Source organism: Oenanthe melanoleuca, chromosome 6 (assembly GCF_029582105.1).
Source record: "Oenanthe melanoleuca isolate GR-GAL-2019-014 chromosome 6, OMel1.0, whole genome shotgun sequence".
NCBI classification, from domain to species: Eukaryota; Metazoa; Chordata; class Aves; order Passeriformes; family Muscicapidae; genus Oenanthe; species Oenanthe melanoleuca.
In genome coordinates, this window is record NC_079340.1 from 1,304,532 (window position 1) to 1,325,149 (window position 20,618).

Consider the following 20,618-nt stretch of genomic DNA (forward strand, 5'->3'; position numbering starts at 1 on the left):
TATTTGAGGGGCAATAGTTTAAGTAGTTTGACTTTCAAAGAACTGCAACTGGCAAGATTTAAAATCTGCCTATGTCATGCCTTTCATCTCATACTCCACCAGAATTTACATTGCCTGCACAATTTTAGTTTTTATGGGAAATACTGTATTTGTAGCAGCAGTTTGGAAGCACAGAATTCCTGTGTCTTGGTGACACAGAAGGTCAGAAATCCCTTCTTTATTTGCTGCCCCTGGCATGTTACTTTCTAAACCCCCTTTTCATTTCTCTTTGTCTCAGTCTACCACTAAGAATTCTTTTCTAAATCCTTTTACGTGTGGACTGATAAACTGTGATAGAAACAGCCTCCCTCTTACTGTGGTTTTATCTGGGTTTTTTTTTTCTTGTTGTTTTTTTTGGGTTTTTTTTGTTTTTTGTTTTTTTTTAAATGAAAAGTAGCTATTTAAAACAAGGCACAGGAACTTCAGCTTGATCAAAACTTGATTTTTGTAGGATTTGGTTTTCACGTAGCAAGAACAGACTCAGGGCTCTATCCCTCAGGGCATGGGGTATGCGTGCTCTGAATCACTTCAAGTGCCCAGAAACTTCCTTGGTGATTGTGATTATGGACACTTCCTTTAGAAGGTTTTAAACGGGGTCTGAGTTTTCCAGAGCCTCTGGACAGTATGGAATTCTTCAGAGGCTGAGTTCCTGCCCAGGCCAGTGGGATCTGTGTCCAGTTCTGTCCCTCCTGGCCAGAGAGCCCTGGAGGGGCTGGAGCGTGTCCAGGGCAGGGAACGGAGCTGGGGAAGGGGCTGGAGCCCCAGGAGTGGCTGAGGGAGCTGGAAAGGGGCTCAGCCTGGAGAAAAGGAGGCTCAGGGGGACCTTGTGGCTCTGCACAACTCCCTGACAGGAGGGGACAGCCAGGGGGGGTCGGGCTGTGCTGCCAGGGAACAGGGACAGGACAAGGGGAAACGGCCTCAAGCTGTGCCAGGGGAGGCTCAGCTTGGACAGCAGGAGGAATTTCTGCATGGAAAGGGTGCTCAGGCCTTGGCAGGGGCTGCCCAGGGAGCTTTGGAGTGCCCATCCCTGGAGGTGTCCAAGGAAGGGCTGGAGGTGGCACTCAGGGCTCTGGGCTGGGGACAAGGTGCAGATCAAAGTTGGGCTCAGTGATCCTGGAGGGCTTTTCCAGCCTCAGGGATTCCATGATCTCTGCTGCTGTGTGCAGTGGGAGCCACCTCCTGTGTCTGGGCAATAATCATAAGGGCTGAACTCTCCCAGCTCAGTTTAATGCCTTCATTTTGCAGTGATCATTTTCACATTAGAGCATCATTACTGCTCAGCTGTTGTCTGTCATTAAGCACAGCCAGGGCTTTTTCTGACTGAAGCTCATGGAAGCTCTGGGATTTTACATGGAATGCCCATGGTGAGGAAATATCTGGTGATTTAAACTGAAAACCCCAAAACCCTCCTAAAAACCCCAAACCAAACTTTCTCCCCCACCCCTTTTTCCCAAACATTGCTGTGGTTACTGAATGCCCAGGTGTGATCACTCCTAGCCAAACACTTTCTCTCTCATTTCTTCTGGAGAATCTCTGTTGGAAGACAGTAATTTTCCTTCTCCTTCTCCTTTTCTTTTTCTTTTTTTTTTTTTTTTTTTTTTTTACATGGTGAAAAGAAAACTTTTGGGTTAGGTTGGAAAAAATAGTAAGGAAAATAGCCTCTATGCTTTACAGTATTGATTAGTATATTGAGGCATGGCGAGTTTTAAATTGGCAGGGAGATGAAAGCTGATATGTGTAGGCAGAAATCAAATGTTTAAATAATGCCAAATTACCCTGCTGCACATTGTTAAACATGACTGCAATGGGAAGGGCCAAGGAGGTGGGGAAGGAAGCAAGGAGAGAAACTGTGTTCTTCAATTGGATTAGAGAGAAATGGGATTTCTCTGCAGTTCTAGTCTGAATGATCCTGGAAAGCTGATTTACACAAGAAAGGGATTGTGGTGTGAGTCTGTGCTTGCCTCCAATATAATTTCTGTTCCCTTTTGTGAATTTAATGGTGCTCCATGATCACTTCTCATTTCAGGAACATCTTAATGGGGTTTAAATTCAAGGAATTGCAAATTCTTGGGCATCTTTAAATGTTCAGAGCAGGAGACCATAGAATCCCAGAATTATTTAGGCTGGAAAGGACCTCTAAACTGATCCCCACCTTGTCACCAGCCCAGGGCACTGAGTGCCACATCCAGGACTTCCTTGGACAGGGATGGGGACTCCAAAATCCCCTGGGCAGCCCCTGCCATGTCAGAAATTTTTTTTGGTTCTGTACCAGAATATCTTGTTTTAGTCTCTAAGATGCTGATGGTTTTGCCAGCAATATTAATGCAACATTAAATACTTGATTTATTTGCCCCTTCTAACAGGATATCTGAAGGGACAGGATTTAATGATTTGACCTGCTGGGCAAGTCAGCCATGGGATAATTTCACACCTTATTTCTAAGCAGAGCTGTTTGAAGGGAATTGTTTGGTCCTAGAGGGGAACACAGAGAGTTAAATAACTTGGGGCTCCCTCATTTAAACGTTTAATTTGATCACCCAGCTGGTCTTAACTTAAACCAAGGTTTCTGGTGTTGCTTGGTGTCACTTTTTTCTATGACCAGTTGGCCAATGCAGCCTAACTGTGTTTCTTGAGAAGTGGCCAAGCTTTTGATTCAATTCCAAATAACACAGCACAAAAATTGATTACTGCAAAATCACAGGAAGTATTGAAAAAAACTTCCAGGAAAAAAATAAAATCAAAGAAAACAGAGGTTTTTATTCCACATAATGATGCTAGAGGAAAGTTTCTGGTGTTTAAATTGTGTTTTTCCATCTTCTAACATAGAAACAATGGATTTCATTGTTTTATTTTACAAGTGTTAAGAGATTTTACTATTTACAAAAATTTCTTGACTCCTCAGACTTTTTGTTCCATAAAAAATGGTTGGGATCCTGCCACCTGAACTATTATAAAGCTCAATGTGTTTCTGTTTTGTTTAGAAAGTGCAGCTTCACATCCACAAGTCAAAAACTCTGGCTTTGCTCCTTTTTCAGTGGTTTGGTTTTTTTTTTCCTTCCAAGTTTTTCTTTACTGTTTTTTATTGCAAAACTAATTGCACAAATCTGGGCAGTGTTCTTTGTGACTTTCTAACAATCTGAAGGGTTTTGTGCTGAATATAAAACAAGAGGCATTTTGTGGAGAGGGACTTTTTGTGAGGATGGAGGGACAGGAAAAGTGGGAATGGCTTTAAGCTGGAGGAGATGGGTCAGATGGGATATTGGGAAGGAATTGTTCCCTAGGAGGGTTGGGAGGCCCAGAGCAGCTGTGGCTGCCCCTGGATCCCTGGAAGTGTCCAAGGCCAGCTTGGAGAGGGGCTTGGAGCAGCCTGGGAGAGTGGGAGGTGTCCCTGCCCATGGCAGGGAGTAGAACTAAATAGCTTTAAAAAGTCCCTTTTCACTCAAATTACTCTATGATTCCATGCAGTTACTCTGTTCTTATGCATGGAAACACAAAGGAAGCAGGTTCTTCAATCTTTGGGGTGTTTTCAAAATTTGTTTTGGATTTTTTTATTGTTGTCTTTGTATTCATAGAAAATACGCAGAGAACTCCAAGCTAATGCTCCTAATCCATCTATCAGACAAAAGCCTCTTCTCACTCTGTAGCACTGTGCTCAACAGGATTCGCTGCTGCCACATTTAATGGAACTGGGATAGATTTCCTACCAGGACAAAGTTACTTTGTGAGTGTCTCATAAAAATCAGATCTTATAGAATATGGTGTTTCAGTGAAGGGGAAGCTATAAACAAAATCTCTATCAACAAAGCCAGCAAAATAACATCTCTGAGTGATTGATGGCTGCTGTGGAAATAAATTCAAGGCTGTGAAAATTTCCAACAGTTGCATATGTTAGAAAAGATAAGATATATGGGATGTTCAAGTACAAATGATGTGCAAGTGCATTTTTTGTATTATTTATAAAAGAAAAAAAAATCTCCAGAAATCCCCTCCACTCCAAAACAACAAAGCAAAACAAAACCAAAAAACCCCAAAACAAACAAAAAAAAACCAGTAAAGGGTGGAACTGTAACTCACAGAGTGGGCCACAATATCCAACCTGGCCTTGGACACTTCCAGGGATCCAGAGGCATCCATAGTTCTCTAAGCACCCTGTGCCAGGGCCTGCCCACCCTCCCAGGGAGCAATTCCTTCCCAGTATTCCATCTATCCCTGTCCTCTGGCAGTGGGAAGGCATTCCCTGTGTCCTGTCCCTCCATCCCTTATCCCCAGTCCCTCTCCAGCTCTCCTGGAATTCCTTTAGACACTGGGAGAGGCTCTGAGGTCTCCCCGGTGCCTTCTCTTCTCCAGGCTGAACAATCCCAGCTCTCCCAGCCTTTCCTCCCAGCAGAGCTGCTCCATCCCTCTGACCATCCTGGAGCCTCCTCTCCAGCAGCTCCAGGTCCTCCTGTGCCCCTGGAGCTGAGAGCAGCTCTGTAGGTGGGGTCTCAACTGCAGAACTCATCCTGCTTCTCCATGTGCCATGCGGCTTGGAAACAGAGCTTTTCTTCAGAAATGCTCTGGAATAATTTCTGGGTGAACAGTAAAAAATGGAATTATTTTAAAATGAATATTATGTTGTAGTTGAGAAGTAAATGAGGAACACTCTGGCCCTGGGCTCCCAATGACATTGTGGGTTCTAAGGCCACTGAAAACAGATGTGCCATTTTTGCATTTGCTTTTTGCAATCTCTCAAAGTTTCCACCACTGGTGTCCATCTCTCGAACTTCCAGTGCCCATCCTGCAGGAAAGCAACATTATTTTTAATTTAATGAGCTCGGGCCCATGAACAATTAAGAAGCTGTAATCAAATGGAGCTAATGAGGATGACACAGCCTCAATCCTCTGGAATGCTGCTCCAGTTAACTGCTCCTCATATCTCCAGTTTGATCTGTTTAGGTAAGAAAATCAATGTGGAGAGTGGCACAGGCAGTGGTTTTCCAGCTCCAGGGGCTGAGCACTTTGGTTTGCAAGACTTGGTGTTTTTATTCTGCTCAGGAAATGGTGATTAATAGGTTCTTGCTTTAGCAAGAAACCTCATGGTATCAGGGTATTTTAAATATCATTGAACTGCTCAGTATCCAAACTTCTTCCACATAATCGCTGATCCCACTCTTGTCTGCTAATTAAAATAGTTATGAACAAACTGCCAGGGAAAAGCAAACTGTGAATGGCTTCAGATAAACAACTGGCTTCCTCTTTATCCAGAATTAAACTCATCATGAACCAGAATCTTGCCCCCAACCAAAACCAGCATCTAATTTTGAACTTAAAGAACATGAACAATCACACTTAGAAAATAATAAAGAACTCCCAGAGCTGTGCTCAGTTGTTTTCTCACCAACCCTGTGGGTAGAACCTTTGTATAATTAAGTACTGGAGGTCTGCAAAGAAAATACCTTATCTGCTTGTTCTTCCCCTGTAATCAATGGCTTGGGATTTATTGTGCAGCTGGCTAATACAAAATTAATCAAGCTCTCCATTTCAGCCAGCCAGGAGCTGGAGCAGAGGCTGAGAAGCTCCATGTCAGGTGTGCTGCCTCTTTATCAGTGTCTGTGGGTGAGATAAAATCAAAAAATAGGGCTTCAAAAACTGAAAGGAATTAGGAGGGGAAGAGTTTAGGCATTACTGAACGCTAAGAAGAGTTTAAATCCTACAGAAATACCCATGCAATTGCTGTCTCATCTGCAGGATTTTCTCCTGTGCTATTTCTGAGGGGAAAACCTTGCAGGAAGGATTTGAAAGTTGCCCTGAATACTTTTATTTCCAGCTCTTAGAAATGAAACTGAGTCTAGCTTTAGGCATCACTTTGTCCTCCTGCTGGTGGCTTCTGTGTAGCCTGTGGGTCCAAATTACTCATTCAGTATTCTTATGAATCATAATTTGTACAGCTAAGAAAAACCACATTATTTTTGCTGCCCACCTTGCTGGTGGAAAACTTCACTGGATGTGCCCCTGTATTGGGCTGACCCAGCAAGGACACCTCCTAATCCTGTCCTTTCCAGGCAGGTGCTGCTTGGAAAAGGGTTTTATGTGTCCTTAGGTCTTTGGAAGGATCACTGATAGGCAGAGGTTAAAATTCCTTTGGCACTTCCCACTTGCCATAGGAGCCAAAACACTGAGCAGAGCAGAGTTGTATCCTTACAGGAACAAATTGTCAGACTTAATTTCTGCCAGCAAATACCCTCCTTCATTATTACTATTACTATTACTATTACTATTACTATTACTATTACTATTACTATTACTATTACTATTACTATTACTAATATTAATTTATTTGTTTATTTATTTATTTTAAAAATTGATTGTCTTTGCAACAAGGAGCTGAGTTGCATTTTATGCTAATTTAACTGTGTAAATTGAAATAAAATTAATGTACATAGGTAAACAAACACAAAATGCAAGTTCAGCTTCTTACCAGCACCAGGAGCAGAATTTATGATTTTTTTTCTGTTGTTTCATAGAGTCATTGAGGTTGGAAAAGCCCTCCAAGACAAGGGAATCCAACCTATGCCAAATCCCCACCCTGTCCCCAGCCCAGAGTGCTGAGTGCCATGTCCAGGCCTTGGACACCTCCAGGGATGGGGACTTTGCTGCTGCCTTTTAGGGAATGATATTTTTCCCTGCCTTCAACTCTTCTGAGAGTGGATCCAGACAGAGATTTTGATGGTAATCAGGACATCCTGTAAGGTGTTTATTTTTGAAAGTGTTTTCTAAGGTGGTAAAAATGGAGAAGTAAATATTTTCAGTCTCTGGAGTCAATATTGCAAGGAATATGAAATGTCTTTTCCAATGCAGCAGAAATCCAGCAACTCTCTCCTTGCAATTTATCAGTTGGTTGATGATAAAGGTTTCAGACAGCAGATGAACCATACTTACTCTTCATTTTCACAACGTTATTAAAGAAAAAATAAGTCACAAAAAAATCATCCTGACTGAAGTTTCTGGAAGGAGTTTTTTAGTGTCTAGATGCTGGTGAGTCCACACAGCGGCACATGTGATAGAGCAAGGGGAAAGGCTTCCCACTGCCAGAACTCAGGGTCAGATGGGATACTGGGAAGGAATTGTTCCTGGGAGGGTGGGCAGGCCCTGGCACAGGGTGCCCAGAGCAGCTGTGGCTGCCCCTGGATCCCTGGCAGTGCCCAAGGCCAGGCTGGATGGGGCTTGGAGCAGCCTGGGACAGTGAAAGGTGTCCCTGCCATGGCACTGGATGGGCTTTATAGTCCCTTCCAACCCAAACAAGTCTGGGATTTCATAATCAGCCTCTCTGATTTTAACATCACTTTTTGGGAATCCTCTCCAAATAGATGCTTGGGACCACTGTGAGCTGACAGGTGCTGAGTCCAACAATCCTTTGCCCCATCCCATAATTCCTCCCTCACAGAGTTGCTTTACCACAAAGACACCTGTAAACCTTCCATTCATTGAAATAAATCCTAAAGTGATTCAAAGGCAACAAAAGGCTCCCATTCTTTTGCAATTTCCAGACAGTTTTGGATTAATAGAGCCCAGACTTTCCAAAGATGAGGATAAGGAGATTGTGGCAGGAGTAAGAGAGGATGCCAGAGATCTGTTCTTCCATCTCAGAATGTAGTTTGTTTATTAAATAGGTACTTAAGAAAAAAAGGTTTAAGTTTTCCCCCTTCATGCTTTTCACCAAAAGGTTTTTCTAAAATAAAATTTGAAGAAAGTACTGATGTTGCATTCCCCCCTTTCTCACCCTGCTTTTTTTGGGGGTTGGGTTGTAGCTTTTTAGCAAATTGGGAGATATTTTGTGAATTTACCTGAAAACATGAATGATAAACTGTGGAACAGGAAGCCAAAGCACATCTCTAACACACTGTGGACTGGGAACAATTGTAATTAACAAACCAAGATAACCTTGGTTTTTACTCAACAAATTAGATCTCCAAAGTGTGCAGCTCACCAGGAGAGCTGCAAATAACCCTCTCTAGCTCTCCAGCACTGAAGTCCTCATTGCTTTCCTAATTAAATCAGGCTGTTTGAACACAGGCTGGCTCTAGGATGGTCAGAAAGCAGCTCAGGCTTCAATTACTGAGCCCATTGGGCCATAATTCCTTAACAGGCACTTCCAAGGCTGTTGAAGTCTCCTTATTCCGAGTTATTCATGGATGGGGGACATGCAAATGGCTGGGATTCAGGAGCTGCACAGTGTCTTAGGTGCCTTCACCTTTCTTGAGGGGGAGAAAGGACTTTCTGCCTGTGACTTTGAAGCCTGTTTTCCTCTCACACCTTTGCACCCTGGGAGGGAAGCACTTTCCATGTCCTTGGCTGAGTAACTTTTCCATCCCTGACTTTGTGTCAGCATCCTCTGTGCAAAATTAGGTAACTTTATGAACCCCCAGGAACTCTGTTGTAAATAGGAATTTCATTCCGTGCCATTTCCTGCGTTCTGCCACTGCACGTCTGCCTGGAAATAAGCTTAAAACCAGTATTTTGGTTTTTTTGGGGCTATGTTTGCTATTTTTGGATATTTAAAATCTATTAAAAAAAAATTTAAAAAGCACAAAGCACAGCACCCTGTCTTACCTCATGACAGAATTCAGTGGGAATTAAATCATGGTTTAGTTAAGACACAGTAGCAAGGTTCAGCCTTTAAACATCTAGGTGAGTCCTCAGTGGTGCAGATGGTTGTTCCTGCAGGGGTGGAATGGAGAATTCCCTGGTTTCAGGGGGATAATTCAGGAAAGTAGACATGACTGTAGAGTGTGCTCTTCCAGAGCAGGGTTGCATTCTGGGGGAAGGACAGAGAAAATTGCATTGTTGTAATAGAGATGCACTTGAGCCAATCTGTTTGTCTGGGTATTTTTAGCAGTGTCTAAGGGGGAGTTTGAGGAGCTGAGGGAATTAATTGTCTTTTAAGACAAGGGGGTGTCCTGGGATGGCAAAGCCACATCCTCTTCTTCTGCCACTGCTGCTTGAGGTCCTGATTAAATTACAGGAAGGTGTTGATCAACATTGCCTTCATTAGAGATGTCAGGAGAGAGCTATTTATAGGCACAATATGTAAATCTCCTCAAATAGGTGCTTAATTCCCTGGAACACAAACAATGCTAGGAGTGGCAGCTTAATTAGCACCCATTTTCTTGGGTTACCTGATGGAGACTGGCACCAAGGGGAAGGTTCTGGAATTATTGGAATATTTATAGCCTGGGAGAGGTGACTTCGGAGGAGCAAAATTAATTGTTCTACCAGACATTGACAACTTGATTCATTTTTTTTAATAACATGTGGATGTTGCTAATTTTTTAGGTTGAGGAGACCCAGAGTTGGAGGTTTCATGTTTGTGTAATTCTTTTCTACCCCAATTTTTAAAGTGCTGCTTTTTAAAGGAAGCCACTCAAATCACAGGCTTAAAAATACATTCAATGGTATTCACATGGTATTGAAATATTCTAAAATCTGGTACCTGTTTTTACAGAGAATCATATTCCTGTGTACATATCAAAATTCCATGGAGATTTTTTCCCTAAAATTAGTTTAAAAATTGCTTTTAATGTTTCTTTCTCTCAGCTTGGCTCATCTCCATTAGTTCTGTGGAACATAAACTGAGGTTTTTCTGTGCCAGCTGTGGTCATATAAAAGTCTGGACTGAAATAGGAGAAACTCTTCAGGGCAAGATGAGAAGCCTGATTATTAAATATGATTTTCAACCTCAATATTGAATCTAAGATGTAAAACTGAAAAATTTACCCTTTAGGAACAGGGCAAGGGTGAAGATTATTGGCTCACCTCATGTTTCAGGTAATAAATGCCAATTTATTTGATTTTAAAGAAATTCCAACAATATTAACTGTTAGGAGTATCTCCATCTGTTTTTCCCAAGTTGCTTTTACTACTGCTACTACAGAAGTAAAAATTTACTTTAAAAGTTGCTTATGGTACCAAGAATGAGTTTAAGTTCCAATATTAGAAATTTTTCATCCTTCTCTATGAGAGGAGGATGAAATGCATTATAGGCATAATAGGGAAAATGCAATCCCAACAAATATTGAAAATAAGATGAAATTTGAATGCTGGGGTCATAGGAATGGTTACAAGCAGGTTTAATCAACTTTTGAAAGCACTTCTGAAGATATTGCAGCTTCTCTCGACTCATCCAGTGCTTTTTAATGGTCTTAAAAATGACTTTTGGTAATGGTAATTTTAGCTGCTGCTTGGTATAATATCATGTTTTTATATGCTTTACAGTGTTTTCAGGCACAAGTATGATTTTAAAGACTCCTGTCAACTCCAAAACTGCTTGTAAAATGGGGAGCTATTTCAATCTAAAAGCACAATGTCTGAACGAGGAATGGCTCTGCATTCTTCTCGAGCTGTAAAAATAAAATAGCAATGCACAGCACTGGCAGGGCAATTTGCACGTCTTAAACCCGTTAGAGATACTGTATCTGTAAATAAAATTAAGGAAAAAAAGGTGGAAGAATGGCAGAATAAAGCCAGGAAATAAATTGGCTGATCAGGCTGCGTGTCCTGAAATGGAACGGGAGCTTTTTGTAATGGTCTTTATTTGTTTTTGTCCTTTAGGCACTGGATTGTCCCCCAGCCTCGCTTTTTGTGAAATTCAAACCAAACCCAACCCCAAATTAATCTCTCCCTCGAGCCTTGGAATGCCTGAGCTCCAAATTTTAGAGCAGGGCTTAACTGACCAAAGCACACAAACTCTGGAGGTTTAAGCAGGATCTCAAATGGGTCTGAATCAAGTCAGGTTTGCTGGGGTGCCTTCCTAGACTCTCCAATTAGGGATTTCTCTCAGGAAGAGCTGAAAATAGTCTGTGAAAGCCCTTCTTATGCCATTTTCAATGCAGAGCCATGGCAGCACAAGCCAGCTAATGTAAAAGGTTATGCCAAGCTCCTCCAAAATTGCCCAGCTGTGGAGCTGAATGCCCACACAGGAAACAAGGCAGGGCATTTTCCCCTGAATGGGGCTGCTTAGTTGCTCAGTTTAAATGTATGGCTCTATGTGGCTCTTTATGAGGACCCTCAGCCTGTAAATCGAGTTTTAGAGACTCTTTCCTGGCTGTGTTTTTCCCCCTGAGTGTTCAGTGCTGAATGGAAGTGGAGGTAAGGACAAAGCACTGCTTCCTTCAGGAGCAGCTGGAGCATTTTGGAGAATCAAGTGTAGCTGGAAACAGAAATACCTGTTCAGGCAGAGAGAAATGTGAGGTGCTTTAACTCAGCCTGCAAGAATTTCCCTCCTTGCCTCTCCAGTTTGGAGAAGCCGGTCTCGCTGTCCCAGGCATCGCCAGCTCCTGGAGCATTGCTGGGGGTTTCAGTCCATAACAGACTCAGGCTGGAGGGTTTGGCATTGACATGCTGGGGTTTTCAATGATGGGGATTTCTTGACTTGGGCTCTCTGAGTAGCTTGTCCCATCACCAGCCACCTCAGGGTCACAGCTGCCCTCGTGGCATTCTTTGTGCTGGCAGGGTTTTAGTGAATCAGTGCAGGTGTTCTGGCCTTGTTCCATTCTGGATCTTGTGTGTTCCACAAACACAAACTAATTCCCAGCTGGTGCTCAGGCAGAAACCAAGTGTCCATTTCCTCATTAATAACTTTATTCCTTATTTAAAATGGCCACAGGACTCAGACTTGAGGATGGGACTTGGCAATTCTCACTTTGTATCTCCAAGATTTCTCTAAGTGCTTGATGGGCTTCACCATGCAGAAGAAATGGGGAGAAAAGCCTTTAAATAATTTAAAATGGCAGAATGTTTGGGTTTGAAGGGACATTAAAGATCCAAAATTCCATCTCCTGCCATGTCAGGAACACCTCCCACTGTCCCAGGCTGCTCCAAGCCCCATCCAGCCTGGCCTTGGACACTGCCAGGGATCCAGGGGCAGCCACATCTGCTCTGGGCACCCTGTGCCAGGGCCTGCCCCCCCTCTCAGGGAACAATTCCTTCCCAATATCCTCCCTAAATTTCTCCTGTGTCAGTCTGAACCCATTCTGCCTTGTCCTGTCACTCCAGTTCCTGATGCAGAGTCGCTCTCCAGCTTCCCTGCATCCCTTCAGACCCTGGAAGGAGCTGTGAGGTCTCTGCACAACCTTCTCTTCTCCAGGCTGAGCAGCCCCAGCTTTCTCAGCCTCTCTTCATCTGCAACTCTCCAAACCCTCTTTCACTGTTTTTGTCCTCTCTCCACAATGGAAGGGGTCATGGTTGAAGAAAAGAGTAACCATGAAATTAAAACTGATGAATGTTGAGAGCTGACTTTGTTTAATTCTCTCTAGAGCTAAATTAAAATGCTTATAAACACAGTGGGGAAGAAACAAAACATAACAAATGCAGACTTTTTGCTCCCCTCTAGGTCCTGGAAAAGCCCCTTCTGTTTTTTTCAAACTCTGCTCCTACTCTGTGGAAAATAATTAGGACTTGCTTGCTGGGTCAGGCTTTTTATAGTACCAAACAAGTTGTCATTGCATTGTTCCCACAGAGATTTTCTCAGTGTTGGATATTGTGCTATCCAAGGTTTTTTCTTTCACATGCATATTAAAGAAAGTGGCTTTAGTGGCTCCTTGAAGAATTTTCCATTTTATCTTTTGTCTTACTGATAGCACACAGTCACTGAAGTGGATCAGAGCCCTGAACTTGTCATAAATTCTTGTTTGCTGCAGTTTTCAGGGATGATAAAGTGGTTTATTGGAGATATGGAAGGAGTAGAAGGTTGTTAGGGAATAGTTGCATGCTGCATCTTCCTGCACTGTGATGGGGTGGGAGCATGTGAACAAGCTTGTTCAAATTAAGCTGACTCCAAGATGGAAAAATTAACAAAAAGACAAATTTAAGCATTAATACTTTGTTTTTTCCTTTCTTGGGGGGCAGCCCTAGGAAGTAAGCCATTGATTCTGAGGAGCCTTCCACAATTACTGACAAGATATAGAGTCTGATCCTCATTTCAGCTAAAATTAAAAAATAAACTTTTTTTCTGCCAACAAATAAAATAATTTCCTTCAACAGTTAGTGGGTAGAACTTTATTAAATGGAAAATCTTTTAAATTGGACTATCTGCTAGGAACTGAGTCAGGGGTTTGAAATTGCCTGTTGCACTCCCTGTGACTGTTTAAATAAAAACATGTGGAACAATTTATCTGACTAAACAAAAGCAAACTTGAATATAAGATATGATTAATGAGTAATGATTAAGTGTTTCTGCAGCAGCTGGAAGAAGAGTTGGTGATCAGCATAAGGAAGTGGATTTTTTCCCCAGTTTTATTTCAGGAGTCTTCAGGAGGAGATGGAAGTTACTTCCCAGAATAATTTCTCAGGAAGGTTCAGGTTGGCTGTTTGTTTCCCCAGGAAGGTTCAGGCTGGCTATTTGTTTTCCAGATGATTGTGCTGCTCTCCCTGAAGAGCTCCTCACTTAGTTTTTGTGTCAAGGTACAACTTTTGTCTTTGGAGGGGTATGACTAAGTTAGTGAACTTTATTCCCAAAGCTGTGCACTGTTAATGGGAATACAAACCACCTCTCGAGTCTTGTGGAAGACTTTTTGTGCTTGAAGTCACTTGAATTTTTAGGGCTTTGTGGGCCAAGCTATTTTTCTTAATAAACTTTGAAGCCATGTGACACAAAGACCAGAACAGCCCTCTCCTGACACTGCTCCCACATCATTCAAACATTTTATTGAGCTGGAATTCAGAGATATAGGAAGTATGAGTGGTTATTTGGGGTTTCCAAGTGATAGTGTTTGGTAGGGGGAGTATAAATGCAATTCTGGATGGCTGTGAATTCTCTACCTTGATGCCTGCATTGTCAGTCTCAGTGTGTGTGAGGTTCTGCTGTCCCTGTGAGGGTGACATGGGACCTCTCAGAAATGTGAGTGTGTTGCTTCTCACAAAAATTTCTCAGAAGAGATTTGCAAATGCTATTTCAGCCTCATAACCTGCACACACCATGAGAGGTGTAGGAGTTCAGGGTCTCCAGCTACTCCTTAACCTGTTGCTCATAGCAGAAAGTGTCCCCACCTGTGGCAGGGGTTGGGATGGAGGATCCCAGAGGTTCCTTCCAGCCCAAGCCATCCTGTGAGTCTGAGAGTCTCTCCAGTGACTGGGAGAAGGAGACCAGAGTGGAAAATCCTGTGAAAGCCCTTTTTGGAGAACTGGTTGCCTTTGGAGGTGGCATCAGAGGCTGTGAGGATGCAGATGACCTTTGGGATGGTGGGAATGAAGAGAAGAGCTCAGGAAGAGAAATGGAGCTGCTGGAAACTGCAAACCCCCATAGTTGTGGGGCAGTGGTGGTTGGAGGGAACATTTGGCTGTCAGGCAAACCCCAGTTCATGTGACCACAAAGTCACAGTGTGGTCTGGGTTGGAAGGGACCTCTAAGACCATCCAGTTTCCCCCCTTCCATGGGCAGAGCCACCTCCCACTGGAGGCTCTCTCCTCTCAGGTGTCTGCAGAGCTCTGGGCATTGCCTGTTAGGTTCTGCACACTGGGAGTTTGTTATTAGCTGGTTCATTAACCTTTGTTCTAAATTTTAATGCATTATTCTCTGTGCTTTTAGCTGTAAAACAGCAATAAGTCCTCCAAAGAATAGAAATTCTGGATGGGAAAGAGATTTGAAGGGGTTTCAAAGGTGAAAGGAAGATGATCCAGCAGGTCTCTGCTGGGAAAATACCTGATTACCCAAGTTGTGTTTGTCTGTGCTCAGGCTGTTTGACCTTGCTGAGTGTCTCACCTAGGACAGTGATTGAGGGCTTCCTCTGAGCCATCTCATTAAAAATAATTAGAAATTAAAATAATGAAAATTAGCCAGCAGAAACCAAATAGAGTGAGCCTTGACACTGTTACATGGGGAGCTTGCTAAAGAGGTTCTCACTTTGCTCCCAAGGAGAGAGGCCCATTGTTTATCCCCTTCTCTTGATTTTAAAGAAGGGTAAAGCAGAAGCACTGGAAGGAAAAACAGTGAAGTTAACCACAGGAACAGAAATGTTGTGCTGCAAGGTCTTAGGAAAGCCTTCAGAGCTTGTTATTTTATTTAGTGAGTTCTATTTGGCTTTTCTGTAGGGAGTTTGGGGCAGGGGCACTTGTGCCTCAGGATTCCATTCACCAGCATTGCTGCTTAAACATAAAATGCATCATGAAAACTGTAGGGAGGGAAACTAATTTATAGAATGCTTTTCATTTTTAAAGTGTGTTTGATTTATCATGATTTGACTTCAAAAACTACTCCATTAAGCTCAGGAATTTCAAGGACAACTTGTTTTTTGTTGAGAATGTGGGAACAGAGGCATGTTCTGGTAATACATTCTGGTAATAAACTGCAGTGTAAAATAATGGCTAAAAGAGTTCTACCAAGGCCCACACACTGACATGGGGCACCTTTCTGCTCTTTGGGTTTAAAGTCTTGTGGAAATAGTTCCTTCCTAAGTCACCTTTAGAGCTACAGTTATTCTATGTGTTTTTAGGTTGAATAAAACAGTCTTACTGCTGAGTGCTGAAATAATTTGGTTGCGGAACATTTAAATAAAATACTGAAGAAAAAAATTGAGAGAACTGGAGCAGGTCCCAAGGAGGTCATGGAGGTGCTCCAGGGCTGGAGCCTCTCTGCTCTGGAGCCAGGCTGGGAGAGCTGGAGGTGTCCTCCTGGAGAAGAGAAGGTCCAGGGAGACCTTGGAGCTCCTTCCAGTGTCTTGAGGAGCTCCAGGAGAGCTGGAGAGGGACTGGGGACAAGGGATGGAGGGAAATGAAAAGGGGGAATGGCTTCCCATTGAGAAAGGGGAGATTTGGGTGGGATATTGGGCAGGAATTGTTCCCTGGGAGGGTGGGCAGGCCCTGGCACAGGGTGCCCAGAGCAGCTGTGGCTGCCCCTGGATCCCTGGCAGTGTCCAAGGCCAGGCTGGATGGGGCTTGGAGCAGCCTGGGATAGTGGAAGGTGTCCCTGTCCATGGCAGGAGGTGGCACTGGATGAGCTTTAAGATCCCTTCCAGCCCAAACCAGTCTGAAATTCTCCTAAAAACAAAGCCTCTTCCATGTAACATCACTGAGAACAATTTTCTAAGGAGCACTGCTCATTTGTGTTGCTCTTTAGCTCAAGGAACTTGGTTTTTTCCTCCTCGTTAATTTACCCAAGTGTATTTCCAGAGTTTCCATTTTCCTTGATTAAATAAATTCCAACTTCTGTCATCTTTATAAGACAGACTGTCCATCTTCCTGATGATGGGAGTAACTTTTCTCTGCACCTGGCTCAGTACAAGGATGTTTTTTCACGTCCCCAGGAATTCCTATAGTCTCTGGCTGGTGCCTGGTTGTACAACCAGTGCTTAAGTTTAGGGTTTTTGAATCCATGTTGCTACTTATTGATTATATTATGTATTATTTTTACAATGTGCGTCTTGTCTTCAAGGTTTTTAATTAAAATTATTGTCCCTGAATTGGAAATTTGTGTCAGACTGCAGTTTTAGACTCATCTGTTCAGCATGTGATGGTGGATGTGGAACTGAGACTGGCTTTGTTAGGTTTGTTGCTGCAGAAGGGAAGGGTGAGGTGCCAACACTAGAAAAAGGAGATTTGGGTAGTGAAATGGTGAAATGATGTGAAATAATCTGTAAACTCTTATCTATGCAATAAATCTTATTCCTTCACAAATCTCTTATTGGTGCCATGGGGTAATCCAGAAGTTTCCCTACTCCCATCCTCCTTGTTTTTTTGGTTTTTTGTTTTTTTTTCCCCCTCCTGTAGTTCTGTCTCTTGCTCTAATATCTTCTTTTCACTGAAATTTATCTCATGATAAATTTTCTTGCTTCACCTGCTCACACTTGTAATAAATCCTCTGCAAATTGCTGAATTTCACTGGCCAGCCCTGCCTTTTCTCGAGATTCCCAAGATCCACATTGGAATGCTAGACATTCTTTTTAAATGCTGACCATTCCTTTTAAATGCACTGTACAATGTTTTGTTTATAATTCTGGAAATTCAGATGTGTTTGATGGAAAACCAACTTTGGGAAAAGTTGTTAATGTGAACATATGATTTGGCTTGTAATTTTGATCATATTTTATTCAATATAAAAGTTGGCCTGATTTGGCTGAAACTTTCACTGGTACATCCAGCAGGGAGAAAATATTATGCAAACAGAATATGAGTAAAAAAGCTCATGGAGTTTTTAAAAAAATCATTATTATTCTTTTAATGAGATATATGAATTTTTATACTTAAGAATTGTCCCTGCTTTGGACTTTATTTAGATATTTATTTTTGGTTTTACTTTTATTTTTTTAGTGCTGTTGTATGGGGTATAGCAGGGCTGTTCCTAAAAACAAAGTTGCAGTAAAAGTTTCTATTGTTGAGCTTATTTGCCCTAATTAGGAGTTTGTTGAAGGGTCCTTCAATTCCCCAGATCCTGAAAGTCTAGAAAATTACAACATACATCTCTAGAAAAAAAGTTAGAGTTGTTTTTGCTCTGGCCTTGGAATGTGTTTTGTATCCAGTGAAAAAATGAGAGCAGGGAAAAAAAAAATAAAAGGCCATATTTCATATAGATAATGCAAACATTTCTTATCTTCACTCACAATGTCCTCATACGAAACTACAGTGTTATGAAAGATGTGGTTTTCCAGGTGATTTATTTGCTCTGCTAATGCCTACAAAACAAAAAGCTTTAAAATAAAATTATAGTTCATTTAATTCTTAAAAACCAACCAAACAGAAAATTTTCAATTGTTATGTATCAAAGTAGACTATATAAGGATGAAAGGAATAGTGAGGGAGAGTTCCTGCATTAATAATTTTATTTAGACTGCCTAAGGCACTTTGAAATGGTGAAGTGGGCACAGAGGTATTTGGACACAGGTTGGGCTTGGTGATCTTGGAGGTCTTTTCTAACCGGAATGATTTTGTGACACATCCAGGGTGGTGCTGGATCTGTGCAGGCAGTGAGGGCTCCCACAGCAGCTCCCTGTGTTTCTCAGTATCGGTGTGGGGAGGGATCCTGCCCCTGTGCCCGGCCCTGCAGGCACCTCTGCAGGGCTGTGTCAGCTCTGGATCCTCAGCACACAGGGACAGGAGCTCCTGGAGCGGGGCCAGCGGGGCTGAGGAAGGGCCTGGAGCATCTGGGTGCCCAGGAAAGGCTGAGGGAGCTGGGGCTGCTCAGCCTGGAGAGGAGCCCCAGCTGAGAGGGGCCTCAGCCCTGGGTGTCCCTGTGTGCAGGGAGGGGCAGAGCAGGGCCCAGGCTCTGCTCCAGGGCCCAGCAATGGCCCCAGAGCAGGGCAGGGACTGAGCCCAGCAATTCCCTGCACAGGAGGCACAGCTTCTTCCCTGGGCACTGCCCAGCCTGAACAGATTGCCCACAGAGCCTCTGGGCTCTCCTCCCTGGGGCTGTTGCAGAGCTGTGTGCACAATGCAGAGCTGCTGCTGGAGGAAAACCTGGTGTTGTAGAGCTGTCCTTTAGGAGCTTCACAAAAACGGAGATCTGAGCAAATGGTTCACTGTTCTCACCTCCCTTGTAGGCCTTCTCTGTGCTGGGGTGATTAGAGGCTGTAACGAGCTGGAGTGGGTCCTTTGCAACCAGCAATGCATAATTTTTACCATAAAAAGAGAAATAGAATTTACCTCAGTTTGCTCTTCTGTTTAATTTACAGATGATTTTTGTAGGGATTTGTGTGTAAAAAATGCATCCCAAAAAACCAAAACAAACCATTAATACCTGGGTATTTCTTTCCTGTTTTGAGTCCAGAGCTTGACTACAAGCTACCATTTCAAAGGGGGTTTAGTTGGGCTGTGCATCAGAGGAGCCTCTTAAAGTCTATAAAATCATGGGCAATCTCAGATAGTCCTGCCCAGTGAATTGGGAAGGAGAATGGTTGTCTCTTTTCTCACTGAGTCAATGAGGCTCTTGAAAATTAAATGCTCTTCCTAATGAACTTTTATTTCCATGTGCTGTAAAGGGGGTAGTGGTTTTCTGCTGTTTAATGTAGAAAACCTGATTGGTCCTAAAACAGTCATCACATGTGGTGATCATGCTTTTATGTATTTTAAGGCTACACTTATGTGTTTGCTAGCTCTGCATGTACTGCTTGATACCTTTTAACCTCTCTTTTGAGTAAACCAACAAACTCTTACTTATTTTCTTTCATTATTCTGCTCTGCTTCCATTGATGACTCTAAACTTTTGACTCCAGACTGGCAATATGAGGGTAAGATGGCAAAATATGACTTCCTGAACATTGCTCGTCTGCTTTTCATTTGTGTTCTCCTTAGAGTTATTAAAATTCCATTCACTAAGTAGATCCTTTTTGTTGCAATTAAATTCAAATTATGTTTGTTTCTGTTGTGAAGCTTTAATTATGATTTATACCTTTAAATCATTCCTCTGTTATTTCTTTTGGTTGAATTACCATCTTATTCCCTGTGCCCTGACAGACACTGAGATTCCTGATGGGATCTCTAGAGCAAGACACAAACATTCAATAGTGTAGCCATCCAACTGGATCATGGTGGAATGTGGCAACAGTCCTTCCCTGGGAGGGTGGGCAGGCCCTGGCACAGGGTGCCCAGAGCAGCTGTGGCTGCCCCTGGATCCCTGGCAGTGCCCAAGGCCAGGCTGGATGGGGCTTGGAGCAGCCTGGGATAGTGGAAGGTGTCCCTGCCCATGGCAGGGGCAAGGAATGAGATGGGCTTTACTGTCCCTTCCAACCCAAACCATTCCATGATTCTGTGATTTGAGGTGTGTGTTCATGATATGCAACGGAAGAGGAAAAAACATGCAACATTTTGTTTTGCGTTTAACGTTTTGTTCACGTGTTTTAAATATGGATCATACCTGAGACCTTTTATCATCACATCTTCCCTTGCTTTACAAAGCTTCTCTGAGTAAGGGATAAGCAAACAGCTCTGATTTTGAACCTTTGGGAGTGTAACTTGAATATCAGTTGTAGCTCAGACCTGCATCACTTTTAAGGGAATACTTGCCTTCAGCATGCTAAATATGCTGACTTTAAAAAAAGCCCCAACAGCAAAACCATGGAGATCCTACTTTTGGAATGAGAAATAACTCTTTTTTTCATCTCTATAGATTGCAAGTTGGCCAGAACAGGTCCTCCAGCCACAATAGTTCCCATTGACGAAGAGAGTCGCAACGGTGAGTGCCCCACAATTATTTATAGCACAAATTATTTATAACTAGTCTTTAAGACCCTTGTTGCAAATAGACCTTCTTAATTTTTCTTAAGTCAGTGAGACATAACCACAGGACAAAGTTCTGGTCAGTATTTGGTTTTCTTTGGGTAAAGCTGAAAATTTACTCTGCAGCATGAAAGGAGCGTAAACAACATGGTCTTCTGGGTTTCCCACATGGCTTTTGGAAGGTTCCCTCTAAGTTCAAGAACATGAGTTTATGGACACCTCTGAAATGGAAGAACTTCGTTGTAGTCATGGAAATTTCAAAAGAAAATGAACGACCCTTTTTTTCAGTATTTTAATTCTCCTGACAAGTCATAGAGTTCTCTGATTGTTGATCTGTGGTCTGAGCATTGCATTTGTGCAGAGTATTGTGATGGGATGAAGTGCTTTACCCTATTATAATCA

General features: G+C 42.7%; 1 protein-coding gene across 2 annotated transcripts in view; it reads left to right on the forward strand.

Moving 5' to 3' along the window:
- Positions 1-20,618, forward strand: part of PCDH15 (protocadherin related 15) — a 643,053-nt gene that overhangs the window by 391,722 nt on the left and 230,713 nt on the right. For both annotated transcript variants that reach the window (XM_056495514.1, XM_056495516.1), the window contains one exon: positions 20,107-20,172. In XM_056495514.1, coding sequence (XP_056351489.1) covers positions 20,107-20,172 — 66 coding nt within the window. The remainder of the gene's footprint in view (positions 1-20,106; positions 20,173-20,618) is intronic.